Source organism: Propithecus coquereli, unplaced genomic scaffold (genome assembly GCF_000956105.1).
Source record: "Propithecus coquereli isolate 6110/MARCELLA unplaced genomic scaffold, Pcoq_1.0 Scaffold28, whole genome shotgun sequence".
Taxonomy (NCBI): domain Eukaryota; kingdom Metazoa; phylum Chordata; class Mammalia; order Primates; family Indriidae; genus Propithecus; species Propithecus coquereli.
The window spans coordinates 7,750,304-7,773,557 of record NW_012148396.1 but is presented as its reverse complement, the minus strand read 5'-3'; the positions used below and the strand labels follow the sequence as shown (position 1 = coordinate 7,773,557).

At 49.2% G+C, this 23,254-nt stretch overlaps 1 protein-coding gene across 1 annotated transcript in view; it reads left to right on the top strand.

The window, feature by feature from the left end:
* The window catches only part of COL22A1 (collagen, type XXII, alpha 1), a 253,420-nt gene that overhangs the window by 73,414 nt on the left and 156,752 nt on the right, over positions 1–23,254 (top strand). Inside the window, exons 12-16 of the mRNA XM_012648005.1 lie at positions 12,434–12,487; positions 13,391–13,405; positions 13,547–13,591; positions 14,705–14,758; positions 16,607–16,651. Coding sequence (XP_012503459.1) covers positions 12,434–12,487; positions 13,391–13,405; positions 13,547–13,591; positions 14,705–14,758; positions 16,607–16,651 — 213 coding nt within the window. The remainder of the gene's footprint in view (positions 1–12,433; positions 12,488–13,390; positions 13,406–13,546; positions 13,592–14,704; positions 14,759–16,606; positions 16,652–23,254) is intronic.

Below are 23,254 nucleotides of genomic sequence, written 5' to 3'. Positions count from 1 at the left end.
TCCTTTTCTTTTTCTGCTAGAAGTGATTGCTAAAATCCATTAAAGAGCAGCATATTTGTTTCTTCAGTAGCTAGTGTTCAAGTTCCTAGTATGTGGATGAGAGCAGTGGCCTCACAGAGCTCTCAACCTGGCACGATGCTCTTCTTACTGGTCCTTAAGCGAGGTGACTCATACTATCTCTGGTGTTAACCTGCCCTCCCATTACACAGGGAGAGGGGGACGAAGCTATTAAGTAATGCTGCCTCATCCACAGGGTGTGCTGCGGGTAGATCAGGGGACGGTGGTCACATCAGCAAAGCGCCCAAGGGTTTCCCGGGATACGTGGTGCTGTATTTCTGATGGGACAGGCAAAAAAATGAAACCCTGAAAAACAGGTAACATTTGACTTACCAATGCAGATCTAGAAAATTACCATAAACATAGTTCATATGAAGGGAAAAACAAAAACAGAATCAAGATGACCCCAAGCAGACTCAGTTCATTACAAGTATTCCTAATAACTGCAACTACAACCACAACAAAAAATGGAAACAGCCTAATGAAAAACTATGTTACCTCAACCAGATATATAGAAATGAAAATTAAAACGACCTTATAACATGGAGCTATGCATGCCATGTAATACAGACGAAACAGTAGAATAGAAATCTATATACGCTTACATGTAAAAAGATGTGTGTACAATGAAAACAACCAATGCATTAAGGTAGTGGGATTTGGGGTGTTTTATATATCATGGCAATTGCAAACATTTAACCAAAGATTAGGTTTCATCTTACATAAATTAAAATCCTTTTAAATGTAATATATTCACAATTTTTTATTCATGAAATAAAAAAGCAATATGATTTTAGAGGAACACACACTGCCTCCCAGCACGGGATTTGTTGGCTACTGATAGGAAGGTGTGACGGCCCTTTGGCCCAGGTGCAGAATATGGCAGTGGCTGAGGCTTTGGGGAGCCTGTTGTTCCCTGTCCTGCTGTATAGCCTTGGAATAGTCATTATAATTCTCAGTGTTCCGTTTCTGCACCTGTACACTGAATATAATAGTAACAACAACAGCCCACTCTCAAAAGGGTGATGTGAGGGTTTCATGAGTTTATCCATGGAAAGAACTTAGCAGGGCCCTGGTGAATAAAGCAACTTCAGAAAGCACTGGCAAGAAGCAGTCTACACCATCCAATCACTGGATTCTCTGCATGATGATCTGTTCGGGTGCATTATTCCAGTTAGTTCAAACAGAATGGACTCGGTATTTCCACTTCGAAGGCTGGAACAGATGCTCCTTTCCCTTTGGGTCTGAGCCTATGAGGATGAGAGCCTTGAATTTCCTTCAGCTGTTTTGCTGCCATGAAAGGAGCCCATCTGAGGAGGATGAGGTGACACTGAGAAGAAGCCTGGCCACAAAATGGATCCTTGGACGTGAGGCTGCTGGACAGAGTCCAGGTCCATCTGAGCAGCATCAACCATGCTTGGATCCCTAAGGGGATGTGTTTCCTGCCAAGGGGCTTACTTTTTTTAGAAATAGGAGCAGTTATTAATATTAGAGTTGGGTTCAGATGTCGATGGTGGCACTTTAGGCAGAGACTGGCCCAGATGAGGAGCTGAAGAGATCCAGTGTCCCCAGAGTGGGCAGTAACAGAGGGCACAGGAGGACTAGGAATTGACAGACCTGAATCAAGCCTTGATCACACCTTAGAGAGAGTCAGGGGCCCTGGAGACCCACAGGGAATGAAACAGGGACAAAGTGTCCCATGAAGCCACGCTTGGGTCAGCAGCTAGGTACTCAGCATTTGGTAGAGGGGGAAAAGCAATAACAACAACCGAAAAGTCCTTCCTTAAGCATTTTCACAGAAATCCATATGGCAGTAAATAAAACTTCATATGGATTTTCTGTTCAGATTTCACAGTGTGGTGCACCAGAAAAAAATTCAGCAAGTGAATGTAAGAAACTCAGCTAAATTTTATTGGCTTTGTTGACTCAGCAGCAGATAGGATTTTGGGTTGCAGAAACGTTGGTTCATTGTCTTTTACAGTTTTCTTCAATTTTTACCGGCACCGTAAACCTGACGGGGGATGAGCGTGGTGAAAGATGAGTCTCTGAGCCAGCAAGGAGCCAAGGCTGTTCCAACTGCCTGGGATGCAGACTTCTCAGAGCCGCGTCTACAGGTTCTGAAGGGGGTGCCAGGGCTGCATGAAGCCCACCTGAGCGCTCTGGAACCACGGTGTAGGAAAGTCTCTGCAGGCTGGTTCACCATGAAGTGAAACAAACAAGGTGCTAGTTACAAACTAGGGGAAGCAAGCCCAGGCTATGGGGGTGAGATTAAGAAGGGTTCTTAGACAGGCAGGTTCACAGCAGTCGGCTGGATGGCTTGGTTCCCAGTCTTAGAAAACCAGGGTTCTGGATACATTTGTCCCAAACCAGGCTTTTGTAGAGCCTGCTGCTTCCTTGTCCTCTGATGATTTGAAACCGAACAAAACAGGCTTTTCCACGTTGCTCTGGGCTATGGTGGCCTATGAAGCAGTGGGCCCTTCAGGTCGGTGTGCCTGGAATTCCTCAGCTGCAAATGTCTTCCTTTGGTTTAAGCCTGTTTGAAACATGCAGGTGCACGTGAATTTGTGTTTGACCCTAAATTTCTTCTGTTGTCACACTGCTGTGTTACTTGGCAGATGAAGTCCAGTGTGTTTGGAGTGCATGTCCTACCTGATGTGATGGGGCCTCAAGTGATCCTCCCCCGGTATTTGTCTCCTGCTGATTCTGGGTTTGTGTTTCTCAGGACACTCTCGGGATGTTTCTGCCTCCCTGCCATTGACTCTTCCCCCATAGTCGTCATCCCCCTCTGCCTGTGGAAATCCTCAGGATGCTTCTGAGCTAGGGACCTTCAACATGTCGAGCACTGAGCCAAGTGGTTCCATGGACACTGTCCCCACTCATTCCTCCCAACGATTGCAGATGGAAGGCAATCATCCCCATCCCTCATCCCCATTTCACAGAAAAGGGAAATGAGACTTAGAAAGACAAACACACACACATTGATGTGATTGATTCTATGGTAAACAGCTGTAGGAAGAGCATGAAGTAGTTTATAATAAGCTCTGGCTTGTTGAAAATCATAACAAGTACCTATTGAGAGACAGGCATGAAGGACCAGATAAGGACAGAGATATGGGGCATGATTTACTCAGCAGCCTCCCTACCTCACAAGTGAATGGAGGGAATGAGGTAGAGATGTAGAGTGTTTAGAAAAAGGATCTCTGTGACCACTGTATGGCTAGGCAGGCAGAACCAGGGAAAGAAGTGATGTTCTTGCCCAGCTCTGCTTCCAATTGGATGGGGTGACAGGTGACAGGTGACAGGTCAGCCCTCACAATGACACCCCTCTTCCCTCAACATGGCAGATACGACTTGTGCTGTCCACATGGTAAAAGAATGGATTCTTCTGACCTGAGCTGAGTTCTTTCTTTGGTGTAGTTCAAAGGCTCTAATTGAAATTGTGAGATGAGAAGACTCCTTGGAGGTAGAATTGGACTGCAGAGGTGAGTGGGGAGTGAGGAGGAAGCCCTGCTACATATAGATTTTCTTCCCAGGGCCTCCTTTCCAGGGAAGTGACCAGGAAAGGTTCCATAAACCATAAGACACTTTGACATATCAGGGGCACTATGGTTTGAATGTTTGTATCCACCAAAATTGATATGTTGACATCCTAACCCCCAAGGTGGTGGTATTAGGAGGTGGAGATTTGGGGAAGTGATTAGGTCATGAGGGTGGTGCACTTCTAAAAGAGACCCCAGAGAGCTTATTTGTTACTTCCACTATGTGAGGTTACAGTGAAAAGACAGCTGCCCTATGAACCAAAAGGTGGGCCCTCACCAAACACCCGATCTGTTGGGACCTTGATCTTGGACTTTCTAACCTCTAGAACTGTAAGGAACATTTTTCTCTAATTCACAAGCCACCCAGTTTACAGTATTTTGTTATAGCAACCCGAAAGGACTAAGACAAGGGGAAACTTTTATAGGTGAAATGCATGGCATAGCAAGGGATAACATACACACTTTTAATTTTTAAAAATTCTCTCTGAAAGCGTAGGATGGGGTGTTAGCAATAGCAGCCATGTAAGATTCATTGGACAGCCCTGGTGATTTTATCTGGAATAATACTTTATCTGACAAGAAAGTGCCATGTAGTGGGAAAAACCACGGCATCAGCCTTTTATTGACTCTTGATGTTCTAGGCTATTTAGTTTATGAGCTTCAGCCTCCTACAGCCCCTTTAAGAAGGCTGGGCCACGTCCAAGGTCACAGAGCTGGTGAGTACTTGGAGCAGAGGCTGAGTCTGTCGGACACAAGACACAAGACCCAGAGGGGGATCCACTGCATCAGCCAGTGCCACTTCCCTGCTCCTCCCTGAATGTGATGCTGGTATCTGGGAATTCTTGACGCTCAAATACCGTGTCTCTAATAGAAACCAGCTTATTTTATATAAAGGCTGCATTATAGAGCCTCTGAGCCAGAAAATGTAAATAATATGTTTGTGTTTATATGTGTAAAACTTCTCAGGTCTATTTATGCCATTTGTCTTGAGCTCTGGGTCCCTTCGTCTTTGTTCACGACTGGCTTAATCAGCAGCCCCCATCTCCTATTCTTAGCCTGTGCATTAATGTGCATTATTCATGGTTATCGAGTTGGATAACTGTGGTTGAGTGCCTTCTATTTTTACAATAATTAAAGGGTTTAAGGGAAAAATTTGTGTAGCTGCTTATGTGCCCTCAAATAGCCTTGTAGGTTAGGGGCAAAACGCTGAGAGAATAAATAGAGGTGCCACTGGCCCTGTCCGTGGTGCTGAAGGACGCGGTGAAGTTTTGCATTCACGGGATCTCACAGCCCCAGGCAGAGCTGGGAGAGGAAAGTCTGCACTTTTCTTCCAGCTCTGTCTGACACTTGGGTACTTTCCAAGTCTCATGGAGCAGTCACAGGACCAAGGGCTTCATATAGGAGGGTGAGACCACTTATGGGAAGGGTAAATATTGGACTCCTGTACTGGGAGGGCAGGGAATGCTACGGGCACAGACCCTGGACACAGGCTGGCTAGGTCCAGGCCTTAGCTGTGCCACTTAGCAGCTGTGTGACAGTGGGTCAGTTACTTAACTCCTGTGACCCTTGCTTTCCTTGTCTATAAATTGGCAACTATGATAGCAGTACTTTCCTCAGAGGGTTGCTGCAAGGATTAAATGAGCTAATGAAAATAAATGACTTATATTTGTCAAAAGTGCTCATAAATGCTAAGTATAATTACCATTACGCCTACAGAGTGTTCTGTTTTTTACTACACCAAATGACGTCTTTTGCGTTCCTAGCATTAATGAGGTCTTATCCCCAGAGGCGGTCAGCAGCTGGGCAAAATCAGAGCTCTTCTACCTCCCCCTGAGGAGCACTTCCACAACTCCCAAGGACTTGGAAAGCCTAGAGAATGTTGCTAGAAAGTATGTCCCCAGTGTGCCAACATAGAGGTCCTTTCCTTTCTTCAATTCATCTTAAATAATTCACAGAGCATCTAAGAAGAATAATAGCACCTAATGTTTGCGTGTACTTGCTGTCTGCTAGGATTTATGCACATGCTATTTAGTTTAATTTTCAAGGTGGGTATCATTGTCCTCGTTTTATAGGCTATTAACTGTGGGACCAGGCACAGGTGACTTTACCTCTCTAAGTGGCTGAAACAGGAGTTGAGCTCATGTTTCCTGACTTCACATCCTGCAATTGTCTGTGCTGAGAAGTGGTTCTCAGACTGAGCATCCGAATCCCCAGGAGGACCTGTTAAACTAACATGCTGGACCTCACTCCCAAAGTGTCTGATCCAGTGGGTCTGGCGTGGGTCAGAGAAGTTACCTTTCTGAAAAGACCCCAGGTGATGTCTATACTGCTGGTCCAGGAACCACACTTTGATGACCACTGTCCAGAGTATGCCTAAAACCCTGCCTAGAAAAACTACTCTGTCTCCTACCAAATCGATGAAGCAGATAGTAACATAGCCTCTCTAGCAAAGAAGCAATCTCTTTGTCAACATTTATAAATAAGCCCTGAAATTTAATTAACCAAAAGAGCAACAGAAATATTTGTTTTCTCATGTCTCTGTAATCTTTCCCAATGAGGCAACAGCAGGATCCCTGGGGCTCTGGCTGCTGATGAGTGGGTGTGGGCGGGTGGATAGTTTCCTGCTAGATGGCTGCCCTCCCATGTGCCTCCAGATGTGATCATGGAGGCAGTGAGTGTGGGGGGGGACGAGTGGAAGAGGGTCAGAACCTGGACTTGCAGTCAAGCCCCGACTTTAAGTCACACACAACTGCAGCAGGAACAGGAAGGAACGCCCCGCTTCTCTGAGCCTTGGTTGTCTCTGCAGTGGATTTCACTGTGTTTTCTGTTGTATCCTCTTACAATCCCAGTGTTGATTTTGTTTTTATAAGTGGAAAATGGAGGCTGGATAGTCTGTTGAAAATAATGGTACCTGCTGCATGTTTTGAATTTCTCTGTATACAAAGCATTTCCCCAAGTGTTGCCTCCAGGCACCCTAACAGTGGGCCAGAGGTGCTGCCTCTCCTTGCACCACCCCCGGGCACGTGCAGGAGCTGAGACCTAGGTGGTGGAGTAAGCTGTCCTGCTCTGCTAATGTGGCAGGGGCTACAGGCCACCCAGACTTTCTTCCTGCAGACTGGGCTGTTCCTTTCCTCTGCTTCCTTCCTTCCCTTTCTTTTGTTTTCCTTTTTTTCTTCTGTACTTCATTGTGGATCCTTAGCTATCCATATCCCCTTTAAAAGCCTTCCTGTGCCCAACCTTACCAATTAGGCAGCACCCTCCAGTCTTTGCCCACTTCTTTACTGACCCATCCCGTGCAATAGGAGGAGGGTTTCTAATTAACAGTAGATACAATAGAAGAACTAGCAATTTAATAATATTATAAAGTCTACAAATTATGTCCACATTTATTTCTCATCTGAAGACATTGTGAACCTCTATTTAACAAATGATGAAACTTGAGCTCAGGGAGGTTAAGTGACTTTATGTGAACAGGCAGCCTAGGGCTGTAACTATCTCCTTTCAAAGCCATTGTAGGTAGCTGATGGTGAGCCCAACTGGGAGATTTTGGAAGGTGTGTCAGAGGCACATGGTGCTGTTGGTAATGTTAAGTTAGGTGATGCTGATCTCATGAGCTACTGGATCTCAGAATGACTTGGGGGTGGATGTGGATGTTTCTCTGAATGTGTCTATTTACAGTGCCAACTTGGTTATCTTAACCATGTAAAAGAAGATTCCAGAAGAGCTGTTACACTCCCTAACTCAGAAAATATTCACTTCTATGGAGACCTCTTGTTGGGTTCTTCGAATACAAAGCAGAGGTGGCCCCATCCCCTAACACAGCGGAAGTGGTTGGTTCTACTACTCCAGCCATCTGAGCTGCTGTGCTCTATTGCCCACATCCTTGGGATGCACAACGCCTGAAGCTAGGTTGGCCGTCCCTATTTACAGATGAAGAGGGAGACTTGGAGCATGTCACTAATGTGGTCAAAGTCGTCAGCACTGAGTGAATGGGACCATTTGAGGCTGTGTCTTGCTGGCTCTTGGGGCCATTACTTTTCCACCACACTCTGCTGTTCGCTTTGTTTCTGGGGCTTGCACACCTCCCAGACTGATTTTAGAGCAGGAGAGGCTTCCAGTCTCTTCCCTTATCAGCCCACAGGGCTCTAGAAAGAATTGAAGTCTGTGGGGCACCTGTGAGGCCCTGCACCAAGCCAGGCACTGGAAACATGGAGGTGATTAAGTCTTGCCCCTCATCTCACAGAGCTCCCATCTTGTGGATGAAACAAATTCACACAGACACCTGCTGGGTTCCTATTTGAAAGAACCAATGGGGCTAGAAAAGTGACAACTGTGTGGGAAGGCAAAGGTTCCGGAACTCTTCGGAGTTCTCTCTGGCATTGTCCCTGCCTCATCCCTGGTTCCCTTAGGTAGACACTGCTCAGAGCAGCAGTGCTGTGGTGTTCCCGCCTTTAGTCCCTCAGGTCATCCCTTCCCTGCTGTCAGCTGCAGAATTTCCTGACCTGCAGGAGTCAGAGGACAGACTGGCCACTCAGGGACCCACCATCTAGAGTGGGTGACCAACACCTCAGGCAAGTCACCCAACAGACCTGATTCTGGAGGGAGGTGTTGTCTAAGACATCCCTCAGAGGACGTCCTTATTCTTTTGTGATGTTCCCCCATTTTGGAAAATATTGAATTTAGCCCTAGGGTTATAGAGACATCGGTGTTAAGAGGGCAGGTCCCCCTGCCATCAGGACATGCAGAGGCCATTTGCCCAGTTAGTGCAGGAGGAGCTGGGGGACAGGACCATGGAGACAGGCGAGGCATGTGGCCTGTTCCTCACCACCAGTCGCCTGGCTCCAGGCAGAGCATCTGTGTCCTGGATGGCTGTCGAAGGAGCATTCCTTCCCAGTGCCCCAGGGGACCAGGGCTGGCTGAGGCCACAGGGGAAGGCCACGGCCTCTGGAGAGGGAGAGCCAGGCTGGATGTTCAGGCATTAACTGCCTCAACCTGCCTCCTTCTGCCACACCGTGAGAAACTCACCCTCCCTCCCTGTGACCCCTTTGCTGGGATGTAGAATGAGGGTGACAACACTTGGCTCACAGGATGGTCCGGCATCCGGTGAACTGACCTGTGTATAGACACTGCTAAGTGTTGTGAAGACATTGAAATGCACACTCTGGGGCCCAGAGCCTGGCTCTTCCACACACAAACGCTGCAACTTTGGGCGAGTTATTCACTCTCTGTGCTTTGGCTTCGTAAACAATGAAATGGAGATGCGTCTCCTTTATAAAACTGCCGTGGGGCTGAGTTAAATGCAGTGATGATGTGATGTGCTCAGTGCCTGGCACGTTGTGAATGTGCGATAAAGATGTGCTATCGGCAGCAGCATGTTTAGTATTACTTTAATGTGTCATTACTAATATGACTTTACTACGACTGTTCTATATTGTCAATCCTGACAGTAACAGCATGGATGCACGTCTGTTAATCAGTGCTCTGTACTTCAGAACCATCTCCACCTGCACGGGCCACTCTTTCAATCTCTGGAGAGTTAAGTTTCAAAACAGACAAATGCAGAGGTGGCTCCCAAGTTGCTGATGTGTAAGTAGAGGCTGAGAAGCTACCTGCCATGCAGCCCTCCCCCAGGAAGGACGATTATGACAGCTTGACTCATAAAATCACCTCACTAACTCCCACTTGTCCCAGGAGACGGCTGGCCAGCTTCCCCTTCCCCTGGAAAAATCCTTTCTCTTGTGAAACATCCCCAAACTGCTCATCTGTCCCCTTGGATTCAGCCAAGGATGGCCAGATGTATTAGCATGTCCCCCCCTCCAAAAATTCCACCTAAATACAATACTTGCTAACCTGAGACTATCTCAGTATTTCCTCTTTTTTCTCTATAAATAAGGTTGACTCTCCAACACCTTTGAACCTCATGCTGAAATGAAACCAATGGCAGTCTGGTTCCCACCACGAATTTAAGCCGTGTTTCATGTTGTCTTGGGCCCAGTTTTGCCCTGGGGGAGGCACTGAGAAACAGCGGCCCACGTCCCCACCTCTGCTCTGAGCCTGGAAGTTCCTTCACACATCCGTGATGAGGGTTCCGTAGGCGTGGACGTCTCCCAGGACCACCATCCACAAGGGCATATGGAAGCCTTCAAGAAAACCTGCCACAAAGGAACCTGTTTCACGGAGTCTAACCCTGCATTTCACAAAGTCGTTTGACAAAAGGACCCCCCAATCTTCATCCCCCTCCCACCATGATGCATATCAGCTATTATATAAATCAAATTGTCGTCATCCAGAGCAAACTTTGAAAATCCTCCACGGAACACCTTGGAGAACTTTCATAGTTACAAAAGCTTTTTACAGTGGCTGTGATTGTTCACACTTTACAGAAAATGAAACCGAGATTCAGACAATAAATGATTTGCCCAAAGGTACCCCCCCTCCTCTAAGCAGGGGTCACAGGATCAAGTGTGGAGCCTGCACATCTGTGAATGGCCCTGGCCAGGCTGCCTTGCTGAGACATGTCCCCTCTGCAAGGCTCCACTGACATGAACTCTTCCCCTCTGCTCCAGGGAAATCCCCTCCTGGTCCCAAGTCTGAGGTACATGTACCACTTACCAGCACATCACTTTCTGTCTGCTCACGGTGCCTTTGTCTTTGCCACTGAATTGTTATGTGACAGCGACAGAGCAAATCTGTGGCCATCCCAGCAGGCTTATCATGCATGTGACAGCTGGTAAAGACATCACTTCCCAGGCCAAAGGCATGCTGGCGTGGCATGCTTCCATCTGATCCCGCCACCCACCATGGGTCAAGGTGGATGGGAGGACCGGCGGCACCAGGAAGCCCAAGACGAAAGAGCATGGTCTCCCTCATTTCTCAAACCTCACCTCACCTCACCTGCAGCCACCTCCACACTGCACCCCTGAGGCCAGTGTGACATGGAGCCTTCCAGGGTGCGTTTAAGGTCACACCACCAGGAAGGTGCAGAGCTGGGATGGACTCACATCTATCTGGTGGCAGACAGGGGCAGAGATGTCTATTTCTCTTCAATATCACATTGACTTATATTAGAATGTGGAGGCCACAGAAGGCACTTCTTAGAATAAGGGTGTGTGTGTGTGTGTGTGTGTGTGTGTGTGTGTGTGTGTATCTTAATTTTTAACTAAAAACTAGAACTGTATAATCTCTGATGTGCCTTTGAGAAAATAATACCTATCTCATAGGGTGATGATGAGGACTGAATAAGATGATGTTTGTAGTGATGTACTCCAGCACGTAGTGTTTTATAAACTTCACATGCAGATCTTTCATGTGTTCACTCATTGAGTAGCCAACGTCCTCACTTTGCAGATGGAAAAGCCCAGAGAAAGGCCCTGCCTTCATGCTGGTGGAAGCGGGGCGAGGCAGAAAGTCTCAGGCGGATCCTCTGATTGGAATCGAGGTGTTGGGGCTGGATGGGAGTGAAGAGGTCCAGGGGGTCTCTTTATGTTTGTCACACGTGTCTGCGTGTGATTCCCTAGAATAAATTTTGTCCTGGCTAAAATAAAAATAAAAAAAAAAATCAATACCTGTTCTACCTGGTGGTTGCCACCAGGAGTGATTTTGCCTCCCAGGAGACATTTGGCAACAGAGGTGACACTTGTGGTTGTCACTGCTGGCATCCACGGATGCTGCTGAAGACCCCACAGGGCACAGGGTGCCCCCACAGCAAAGGCGGGTTCAGCCCGATGTCTATGTGCTGAGATTGAGAATCTCACCCCGGCCCAACCCCCAACCTCACACATGTGATGCCCAGCCCAGAGCTCGAGTTAGGGGAGTGTCAGGTGCGGGGACCAGATGTCAGGGCCCTGTCCCCTGGTTCTTGGTTCCCAGTACTGAAGAATTTTTACTGGTACCCAGTCAATGGAGCAAATGAGCAGACCAAGCAGATGCAAGCAAGCCAAGTGCCAAAGTTTATTAAAGCATAGTGCATTCCACAGACAGAACGGGGCAACCCTCGAGAGGGGAGAAGACCCTGAGTTTAACAAGATAACTCCCGTTTATGCCGATTCCCTAATCCTATGCTAAGTAGGGGGTAGAATACTCCTGGTTTTTCTTGGAAAAAGGTGGAGAACTCCCAGAATGGTGAATCCTCCACCTTTTTCTATGCTTGTAAGGCAATTTCCGGGGGTTGCCATGGTATTTGTAAACTGTCATGGCACTGGTGGGTGTGATTTTTTACTATGTTAATGAGTGTAGGTCACTTGAGGATACTGTCCCCTTATCTTTATGCATGTTCCAAAGACCGTCTTTTGTGGCCTTGATCATATATCCATTTTGTGGTCTTTCTACCTCTTTTTGGTTGGTCAGTCCTTGGAGAACCTCTATCGTAGACCAATATCTGTTCAATCCTTGGAAGCCCCCTTGACATGTCATTTGTTCCTTCTTAGAAGCCCCCTCTGGTCCATTTGTTCCACCTATTATAGACAAAGCATTTCCTAGTGCCAGCTGTTTCTCAATGGAAACCCCCTAGACAAAGCATCTGTTCCCCTCCTCCTTGCCCCTACCTAACAGGAGGGTGTGGACCAGGGCTCTGCAGTCTAAGTAAGGTGCACACAGATCACCTGGGACCCTGCTGAAATGTAGACTCTTATGTAGTAGATTTGGAGTGGAGCCTGGGAATCTGCATTTATCACACTCCCCAGGTGATGTGCAGGCCAGAGGACGATATTTGAAGTTGCAAAGTCTTGGCCCCAACTTCCTTCCCTTCCTGGGGGGACTTTGTCTACTTCACCAGCATTCCGAGAGCCTAAGATTACTCCTACCCTTTATTAATTGCTGTTCTCTTTCTCTGGTTCTAGGGTTCCCTAGGCCTGCCTGGTCCCCCTGGGAGAGATGGCAGCAAAGGCATGAGAGTGAGTTCTATCCCTACTGCCCTGGCCCACAAGGCAACTCTGGGCCTGCCACCTCCTGGTCATAGCCCTCCGTCCTTGAATGGGGTGTCCATTGCCAGGCCCAGGCCTGTGCAAGGGCTGGTTTGTACCAGGATCTTCCCAGACCCCTGGAGTTCAGCTGAATAGTTATAACAAGACCACAGCAGCTGTTTCTACCTGAGCATCACTTGCCTATCCATGGAAGCGATTTTCTCACTCAGCTGAAAAGCAGCTCTGCGTGATAGTCTTGTTATCTCCAATGCCTAGACTTGGAACTGGCCTCTGGGAAGTGAAGGAGTTCTCCAGGCCCTCAGTTTATAACTAGAGTAGTCGGTGAGCCCCAGGCACTGCCCCATTCCCCGCGTGGCTGGATGGCTGTGCTTCCTCTTATTGCTACGCTGGGCCCCAGCTCTGCATCCTGCCTGCCTCTGAGCCAGAACATGCTCCAGCAACCTGAGCAGTGAGTGATCTCAGCTCAGTGGGTCAATCTGTTCTTCACCAAGAGCCCAAATGGGGATTGTTCTGGGTTCTGGCTGTCTGTTCCCTTCACGGTTTTCAGTGATGTGTGATCAGGCCTCAGCGTGGGAATCTGACCTGTCAGTGCCCCACAAGGCCACAGCAGTAGCCCTTTGGGACAGGTCTGAGGGCTGAGCCCAGGAGAGAAAGGAGAGTTCCATGAATCCCCAGAACATTTTAAATCCCCATTCAAGGGCCCAAACCCTTCTCCATGAAGACATTCACCACCATGACTCCAGTCACCATGCTTTGTCCCTGCTCTGCCCAAATCAGATTGTGTTGGCCTCCAGTGACAGGAGCAAGTGTGAGTTGAGATCTTACCATGTGCAGTGCAGGTCAGCTCCTTTGCTTGTAGAAAGAGCATCTGAGGGGGACCTGGGCCCTGTCACTGGTGGCTGATTCCCTTGTTCCTGTGACGAGTTCTGAGCGGTGGAGAATAGAGGCCCCAGGAGGTTTTGGGGTGCTGTGGTGAGCCTGGGCCCGTGTCCCTCTGGGCTGTGACCATGTGCTGTTTTGTGTGTTCAGGGTGAGCTGGGAGAGCCGGGGCTGCCTGGTGAAGTGGGCATGCGGGTAAGTGTCCTGTGAGCCTGTGCTTCTCACGTTCCCAGGGGGCAAATCCTGTTGCAAAACCAATGGCCGTAGGTGTAGAGGAGACGCTCAAATGGCTCCCTGCCTCCTCTTCTCTCATGCCTGCATGCACCTGTGTGTGTGCATCCACACATGCAGGATTTTCCCTAAATTCTTACAAAAATGGATCGTATCATACTTGGCCATTTATGTTTGTCTTTTAACAAGAGATTATAGACATCTTTTCACATCAGTACAGATAGGCCCCACCCATTCTCTTAATGCACGGACCCCCATGATAGGAGCCCGTTGTATTTTATGTAACCGTTCCCCTATTTATGGCCCTGAAGGGTGTTTCTAATTTCATTTGTTTTCCACTAACATCAATGAATCAATAAATGCATGCATGTGCCTGTGTGTATATCTCCTTGTATACTGTATTTTTCTTGCAGTAGGATAGTTCAAAAAAATTGAGATACCATTGGCTGAATAAATTTCTACATCTAGAATAGAAATTCCAGATAGAATAGAAATAGAAATTACATTTCTATTAATATTTTAGTAGATTTTAATAGGTATTTACAAATTAGTTGCTCAAAGGTTGTAGCAGTTCAGGGACTGGGCGGCAGAGAAGCCTCCAGGCTCTGCAAACTTGCGTTGGGCTCTTTGTTAGGACTCATGCGGGCTGTGCTGACCCTGTGGCAAAGTGTGAAGTATGAGCCACAGGAATCAGCTGTCATGTTTCAGAAGCTGTGAACATGTCCAGTGCAGATCAAGGGGAGGCTGAGGGACCCTGTGCGAGTGAACATGGGAAATGTTGCATTTGGCCTCATGATGTCTCAGAGGCACACGCCGTTAGCTGTTCCTTGAAGCTGAGAGTACCCAGGTGTGAACCGGGCTCCAGCAGGCAGCAGATGGCATGAGCTCTCATAGAGGAGGCATGCAGTGGGCACGGGTGTCCGCTGGTGCGAGGCTGTGCGAGTGACACAAGCAGCACTTGGCGGGACGAGGAGAGGCAGATCTTATCATGGGACATGGTGATTAGCTGAGTAGCACCTCCATGCCGGCCTTTTCTTCCTGTCCCCAAACCTCTTCTCTGTGAACACCCTTTTGCAGGGGCCCCAAGGACCACATGGACTGCCCGGACCTCCTGGCCATGTTGGAGCTCCCGTAAGTGAAGGCACTTGCCTGGGCAGGGGATCTGCCCCTTCTCCGGGGATCAGGAACCAGCCAGTCCCTCTGCCTGCATCTAGATAATTCAACCCCACGGAGGTGCACTTACTGGCACCAGTGAAGTGTTGGCCTCTCTTCTCCCAGGCCAGGAATTCTTAGATGTTGTGGTGCTTAAGAATCCCCTGGAGAACAGGGTTAAGTTCACGGTACTTGGACCCTTTCACAGACACTGAAGCAGGCTGGATCCCAGGAATCTGCATTTTCCCAGCACCCCAACTTCTGACACTTGGTCTAAAGAAGCCATTTTACCAACCTGTCCAGTCCTCTGTTCCTGGAAGGGGGTGGAGTCTATTGAACTTGTAGCCCCGAGAACAGTGCCAGATGAACAAACAGATATGGTATATAGGGAGCAAAGTGGCTTCTTGGACATCGAATCCTATTTTTGATTCTTACTGAGAAAGATTTGAGATTATCTCCAAATTAAAGAAGCAGCGTAAACAGTCATTTTCAAACAGAACAGCTTGCATCGCCTTGGGGGCATTCAAGATCTCTGATCCCTGTGTGTATGGCTGAGATATTTAGAGGGAATTAAAATAGTAGGGATGTCCAATACCCTGATCAGCCTGGGTGATCCTGCAGACCCTCTTGCTCTTCAGGACAGCATCTTGTGGCTACGGCCCTGCACTTTTCTCTAGTTCAAGGATGCTTATGTTACTCCTGGAATCGACAAGTATCTGCCACCTTTAACACCCTTTCCATAGAATGTCCCAGGGTCTCTTCTCCAGGAAAGGAGAGGAAAGTGAGGGGACCACACAGAGAGTTCACGTCGTTAATAGGACAGATTCCTGCCTTTCCAGCAGGGCCTGGTACCTGCAGGCCACTGCCCGGGAGGCTGTGTGCTTTTGTCAGCTTGTGCTGGTGGCCCCAGCATCTCACTGTGAAATTTATGCATCTGGGAAGAGCAGGGACATTCTGCATCTCAGTGTGGGGAAGTAGCCTTCAGGCAAAATCTCTGCAAGATTCCTGCAGTGAACAAGTGGTTAGCACTGAGTCCTTTATTCATTCAACAAATGTTTATTAATGCCTACCAAGTGGGGGCGCCATTCTAGACTTTGGTGATGCCACACTGAAGGCACTGCCCATGTGGGGCTTGCATTCCACTTGAGGGGGCAGAAAATGTGACCTCTGGGGCTGAGTGCTGTCAGAGAGATAAAGCACAGGAAGAGGATAGAGTAACATTGGCAGTCGGAGCAGGGGTGGGCAGAAGGGGTCGTATTTTTGATTGTGCACTCAGGGAAGTCCACGTCCTGGCTGGCGTTCCCACCAAATCTGCACCCAGAGCGGCAGGGGTCCATGGCACAGGGCCTGGGTGCTGCTCTAGAGGAAGGTGGTGTGGGTGCAGGGATGGGGCAGTGGAAGTGAAGGATGTGGCTTAAAAGAGCCAGAGTCTCTGGGTCAGTGTTGGGGCCTCTTCCTGGGATCCATGGTCATGAGGAATCACACCCTCCAGGTGGCAGTGGGAACTGACTCCAAAGCCATATTTCTGTCTTTGGCCAGGTGAGTTCAAGTGTGAGGCTGAGTCCTAGTCTGTAGCCGTGAGGACCTGGATAGCCCAGGCCAGGGGACAAGGCTCCTGAGCTCACCTCTCACTCTGGAAGTGGCCCAGGCCCAGCCCACGCAGAGGCTGCTGTGGTGTTAGACTGTATGGGGAGACAGCATCCTCACTGCCCCCATCCCCTGCACCCCGTGCTGGAAGCTGTCAGGCAATTTCTCCACGGGCCTCCTGCAGTGAGCACAGAGAAGCCAGACTGCGCTGTTGGGTGACTGCTCTTTCTTTTCCTCCAGGGTCTCCAAGGAGAACGAGGTGAAAAGGGGACTCGAGGAGAAAAGGTATTTACAGTCCATGCTAATGAACCTAAATAGCTTCCGCAGAAAAGAAGGGGCGGGTGCCTGGGACCATCCACGCCACTGTGTGTGTGTGGGGGGGGGGCGCGAGCATGTGTGGCAGGCAAGGGCCAGTGCAGGCAGTGTGTTAATTTCCCACCCTAAATGTAAATCTGCCAAGAAAGCCATGGCCTCGGTACCTGGTACCTGCAAGCATTGAAATCCTTTCTGCCGAGACAGAGTTGAGGGTTTCCGGACCAGACAGGCTTTACAAGCACCCTGGACTGGAACATCAAAGGTCCTACCTGCTGTCATGGAGGACCCATCTCTCTTACTTGGCAAGTAACATAACTTCTCTGCTCTCAACCAAAAGGGCGGTTACTGGTGACAGGGGTGGCATTGGTGCCCGGTGTCTGAGTCTCATTCAGCAAGTGTGGTAAACTTGCCTGTGCTCAGGCCCGTAACTGTAGGTTGCCATGATGACCATTTCTAGGAAGGTCCTGGCTGGTGCTCCTTCATTGCCATGCTGTTAGGTGGCAATGAGAGAATTCTCAGATCAGGTTCCACCATGTGTACTAACGTCATAAATTGCTCAAGGTTCAACTGGGTGGGAACCAAGCACTGCAAATCCCACCCACGCCCCTTCCCAAACACCTTCTGGTGCTGAATTCTCAGTCTTCTCTTCCAAGCCTGGTCATTGAGTTCCTCAAGATCTGAGGCAAAGTGTTCCAGGAACTGGGGCTGAGCCCTCTCGCCCTAAGCTATGTTCCAGACACTTCGTCAGGGTCTACCACATTCTGTCTTCTCACAGTACATGTTTCTCTAATTTTATAACAATTTATTTTTCATTATTAATTTATTTCTCTATATTAGAAAAATAGTGAAAAATAGCCTGTCATCCTATCATTCTGATACAACCCCAGTTGGAACATTTTCCGTAGAACTTACCCTCATAGATCTGATGTCTTCTCACACCGTCACACGTAATATATTCACTTGTGTCACCTGTTTGTGCTTCCAACGTGTAGTATTTTCTCCATGTAGCTGTAGAGTTTTTAGAACTTACTTTATTTAAATGGCTACACAATGTTCTGTCAAGTGAATAAACCATAACTTATGTGCTCATTCCCCTGGTGTTGATCATTTAGGGCTGTTTCCAGTTTTTCACTATTAAAAACAACACTTCGGTAGACAGTTTTAAACCTATAGCTTTATTTATTTATTTGTTGTCAAATTTATGATGATTTCCTCAGGCTGCTTTCCCAGAAGTGAAATTACCGGTCAAAGAAAATGAACTTGTTTGTGGCTCCGAAAGCACATTGCCATATTTTTTCCAAAAGGTTCCTTATAATTAAGGGAGGCAGGGATTAGCATCGTGCCCCAGCTCAGGCTCCAAAACATGGTTTTTGTTTGTTTTGAATATTAAATTTTAATCATTTCAACTTCAATAAGCAAAACTCTTACCCCCTGGTCATTAGGATTTGCATTTCTTGGTTCCTTTGAGAGTTTAAACACGTTTCTATGTGTTTGTTTACCGGTTAGAACTCGTCTCTGGGGGCCTCTGTTCCCTGAAAGTGGCATTTTTAATAACTGAGCATCTGGGCACAGGCAGGCGGGGGTTGCTGGGTGTTCGAGGGTGCAGGGGTCTGATTTGCACAACTTGTGCAGGAGTGAGCAAGGTTTGGGGACCTGGCCCTGCAGTGGCGCTGGGCTATAGAAGGAAGAGGGAAGTCCAGGCTGCACGTCCCAAGTGTGTGGTTGGCTCCACAGAGATTCAGGCTGAAGGCCCAGGCCTGTGCGGTCCACATACTGGCTGTCACCTGAGGGTATAGTCACAGGTGCCTGGCCAGGGGTCTGGAACAGACCTCCAGGCATTCAGTCTCCCCTCGGTACCCACAGAGCACCTATTTCAGGCCAGGCCCAGGGAAGACTGAGGCACAGGCCCTGCTGCCAACGTCCCGGAGTTTAGTGGGCAAGACAGATGTTTATGAAGTCAGCTGAGTGCATAGCTGTAGGTGTACAGTGCTTAATGTAGAGCTTGGAACATAGGTACCCCCTGATAAGCACTTGCGAAATCAATAAATGAATAAGAGATAACTCCGTACAATCACATGGCCTAAGACCAGGTCGCCTCTAGGAAGGACAGCTGGTGAATTGAAGGTGCAGAACCAACACAAAGGACAGTAGCGTGTGCAGAGCCAGATGTTGTCAAGACAAGAAATGGCTATACTTGGAGGGATACAGACCCCTGAGATCCCTGGGACCCGGGCATCAGACCCTGAGCCAGAACCAACGTGGGGCCTCAGGGGGCAGAAGCCCAGGAGCCCCGATGAGCTGAGGATGGCACCTCCCTCAGACAGCGGGCCATGGCTATGGCTTCTCCATGTGCTCGAGGCCTGGGGCTGGGCTGAGACTGTCCTGAGGGGCGTCCCAGGATCCGCAGGTGGGAGCTCATGGAGGTCATTGCAGGGGCCCCGAGGGGCCTGCTCACAGGGGCTTTGGTTGGCCTCGTCTGGATTCAGTGTCCATATGTGTACCAGGGGTCCAGGAGATGTGAGTTCACGTCACACAGCACTGATCTGACATGTGAAAAGGAAACTAAATAAGAAGAAGCCTCCTCCTTACTGGGTCTCAGTTCTGCTTGCATTGAGAGGTTCCCTGTGTGCCCACTGGTCTAGCACCACGGTGTCTTCTGCCTCATGAAGGAATATTGAAGAAAGCCTAAAAAATTCAAAAACTATGTTTTAGGTGCTTAGCTGTTTTTAATGTTCCATAAAAAAGATCCAAGAAAGTACATGCATAAGCCCTCACCCAAGAAGCCTATAGTCTGACTAAGAATGTCTGAAAAGTTGAATTGATTGATTGATGCATTCATTCATTCATCTCCTCATTCCTTCAGTCACGTCCCCACCCACCCAGCTAGACAGCCACAGGTATCTGCATGAACGTTTTTAGCTCTTTGTTTAAGCTTCGCTCCCTGAGAAGTCCCCCTGTGTTTCCAGAACCCCTACAGTTTTCACCCCGACTGCCTCAGTCACTTGCATGGCATTTATTTGTCTTCCACCCCCACCCCCAACACACACAGGCAGACCCTTAACTTTCTGAGCATAGCACTCACAGCTGACTCATCTCTGGGCCTTCCCTGCTGCAGGTGGGACCTGAAGCAAAGCCCACAGTCGGTCCTCACCTGTCCACGCGTCGGGGTGCGCTGGACACCAGGTGAGAGGTGATGCAGGAACAAGATGACACTCAGCTTGCAGAGGGCCTTAAATAACAGGGGTGTGAATGTGGACTTTTTGGAGATGTGTGGGGTGGGTTGAGACAACATATTTTGGAGTTCAGTCTTAGACGAATCCCAGAAGCAGATGGAAGCTGCTGGAAGCTGCCCGGGCCACACCGCATGAGCTAGGAACTCATAGAGAGAAAGCACCCACCACGGGCTCGGGGCAGGAGCACAACTCCATCTGAAAAGTGGTCTCAAAACTTCCTGGCTGCTGTGGCTTCAGCTGAGCCTCTGAGGAACGGTGAGATTGGCTTCCCAGAGAGGTTAGGACTGAAGTGAGCAGCCGGTGGCTCCCCCCAGGCCTTATGGGGCCAGCTCTCCCGCTGACAAGCTGAGACAGCCACGTGGGCTGCCGGGGCCTCTGTCTTCATCTGCAGAAGGGGAATATTAATGTCTTCTCCAAAGCTTGCTGGAATGTCGGACGACATAGTAGGAGCAAAGTGTCCAGCACCTCACTGACATAGTCACAAATATTTATCTCCTCTTCCCACTTTTTTCATGAGAAATGCAGCACAGAAAAAAAACAGGCCTTGGTACTGCCAAAAAAAAAAAACCACTTGAAACAAAGACCCTTAACCCAGGAAGGGTCCACAACCTTTCCAACCAACCTTTGGAAGCCTGGGGTTAAAACTTTCCCCAAGCAAAAAAAGCCGCAATTCCAACAAAAACCCAAAGTAATAACCCCTGAAAAGAACAAAAAAAAAACCGGAAGAAAACTCCTAATGGAACGAAGGGGAAACAAAATCCAAAAGCCAAGGGGTTCCCAAAGCCAGGGGGCCCGCCCCAAAGAAAACAAGGGCCAAAAACTCTTCACCCCCAGTCCGGCTCCCCCGTGGCATGACGGGCCTGAGTGTCGCCACGAGTGCAGAACGAGGGCTGCTTCCCCTGAACTGTCTCTTCGGGTTGGCCCGCAGCCCCTCCCCCTGCAGGAGACACTTTTGGGGGAAGCTCAGGAGGTGAAGGGTCACCTCCAGGTGAGGCCTTGGGGGAAAGGTCGGCAGGGGCCTCTCCAGCCTGCGCCAGGCAGCACAGTCGTGGCATGGACGGAGCTGTGCTGTGGCTCTGGAGACTGCATTGAATCTCAGCTCTGGGCTCTGCAAGCAGTGTGACCTTTGGAGAGTTATTTGACCTCTCTGAGTCTTGGATTTTCTCCATGCAGAGAGTAATTTTGTCTACTGCATAAGGTTATGATGGGGATGAAATGAGTAAGTATTTGTAAAACCCTTAGAGCGGTGTTGGGCAGCGTGTACTATACATATAGGGGCTGGGAGGAGACAGAGAGACAGAGACAGAGAGAGACAGACAGAGACAGAGAAGGGGCTGAGCGTGAGCCTAAGCTCAGCTTTGGGTGTACCTCCTGACCCCCTTGCTAATGTGCCGGGTAACTCGGAGGGGGCCTGGTCTCTTCTCTGCACCTCCATTTCCCCATCTGTCAAGCGAGCAGCCTGGGCTGCAGGATGCCTTTTCAGTTCTTGGTGAGTTCTTATGACAGGTTATCTTCTCAAGAACCTCTCTTATTTATTCTGTCAGCAAGAACAAAATTTCCATCTTCCCTTGAGAAAGGCCCTTCCAGCTGCCCGGCTGTGCCCAGCACTGCCTTAGCAGAGAGCGCCACGGCCCACCCCTGCCGGGCCCAGGGCAGGACATGCTCTGTAAGGCCAGGAGACGGGCTTTCCTTTGGGAGTTTTCCAGGAGATATCTCTGCAGGCACAGTGAGGTGACCGATGGCTCTGTAGATGTGAGGAGGTCCTGCTGGTGGAGGGACAGCAGGGCCTATGTGGCTGCCTAGGGGCTTCTGGGCTCGGGGTGGTCAGCAGACTCTGAGGTGCATGTAGCTAGACAGAAAAAGGCCATTCATGAAAGGGGCCAAACGCTGGGTGCTGTGTGCCCCAGTTCTGCCTGGAAGCCATGTCTCCCTGACACCGTTGGGTGGCTGTGAACATTCGAGCTCCCAAGGCTCCCCGGTGTCCTGCCCTGGCTGGGGATAGGGAAGTTCAGGGCAAGATGGCCCTAGTAACCTGGAAAGAGCACTGGCCCTGGAGTTGGAGGAATGAGATTCTCACCCTGGCTGAGGCTCCACCAGCTCTGGAACCTCAGACAAGCTTTTAACCTCTCTGGCCTCTGTGTCCTTATTTAGCATTTAGGGATGATAAAGCCACCTCAGCAGGTGGCCGTGGATATCAAAGAGCTGTGAGAGCACATATGGCCTTCGCTCCTGGCAGGTGCTCCCTGAGTGTTTAACAAAAGAGAACTGGCATTTTGAAGGGCCTAATCCATCCTGTGGACACGGGTACACCTCTGGTCTTTTCCATTCAGACCCCCGACTCTGCCTTATGAGATGTCATCAATAAGTCTGTCACTTCCAATTGGTGTTGTCCACTGGTCTCACTGTGATAAGTACATGGTGGGTGCCCACTGTGTGCTGGGCATATAGAGACACACACATTCACTCGTGCATCTGGTCAACCTTCATGGAGCAAGCACCCAGCAACTTGAGATCTCAGGTGCCAAGGTCCTGAGTGCCCTCCAGGACTCATCCTGTGGCAGCTCTAGGATGGGTTTCTCTGAGAACTGGATGGGGGTAGCGTCTGCACCCAAAAGACCAGGCAGCCCAGTGGCTGGAGGACCTTGAGAATGGGCGTCGTTGGCTTGGAGGTGTCTGATGGGGAAGCCAAGTGACTTTCCACTCCTGACTGCCATCTTCACCCCTCCCAGGGGGACTGGGTTCCTCCCTGACCACAGGGTGAGGGCATGGATCCCCTTACTGGGTGAGCACAGTGTCATAACTGGGTGTGTAGGAACTCCCTGAAGACAGAGGATGTGTTTCATTGGTCTTCATATCCTGAGGCCACATTAGGTGGTCTGTATACAGCAAGGTGGTCGCCATGTGCTTCTGTTTTGACTGTTGAACTGTTGAAGCAGAGTCCGCCAGGGTAGCGCATGTTCATTCATTCAGGAGCCTCATGGTGTGCCCGGTCCTGAGGGGGTGATGAGAGAAACCAGGCGGGGGCTTTGCCTCTGAAAACTCACAGCCTAATCGAGAAGGGAAGATGTGCGCAGTGCAGGGCAGAGCGAGCCTACGTGTCACGGGCGAGGAAGAGCTTGGGGGTAACTGGATTCTGGAGGAAGCAGAAACCTCTCTGGATGGGGCTGGGTGGCAGGAGGCGCGAGAGTCTTCATGGAGTCTCCCTGAGTTGGGCGTAATGGCGTTATCTCCCATGGGACCAGGCATTTTTCCTGTGTTACCTGACGGATTCTGACCAAAAAGCAAACACATGAAAGGTGAGCCAAGCACTTTAAATATTTCTGTTTAATAAACGAGTACA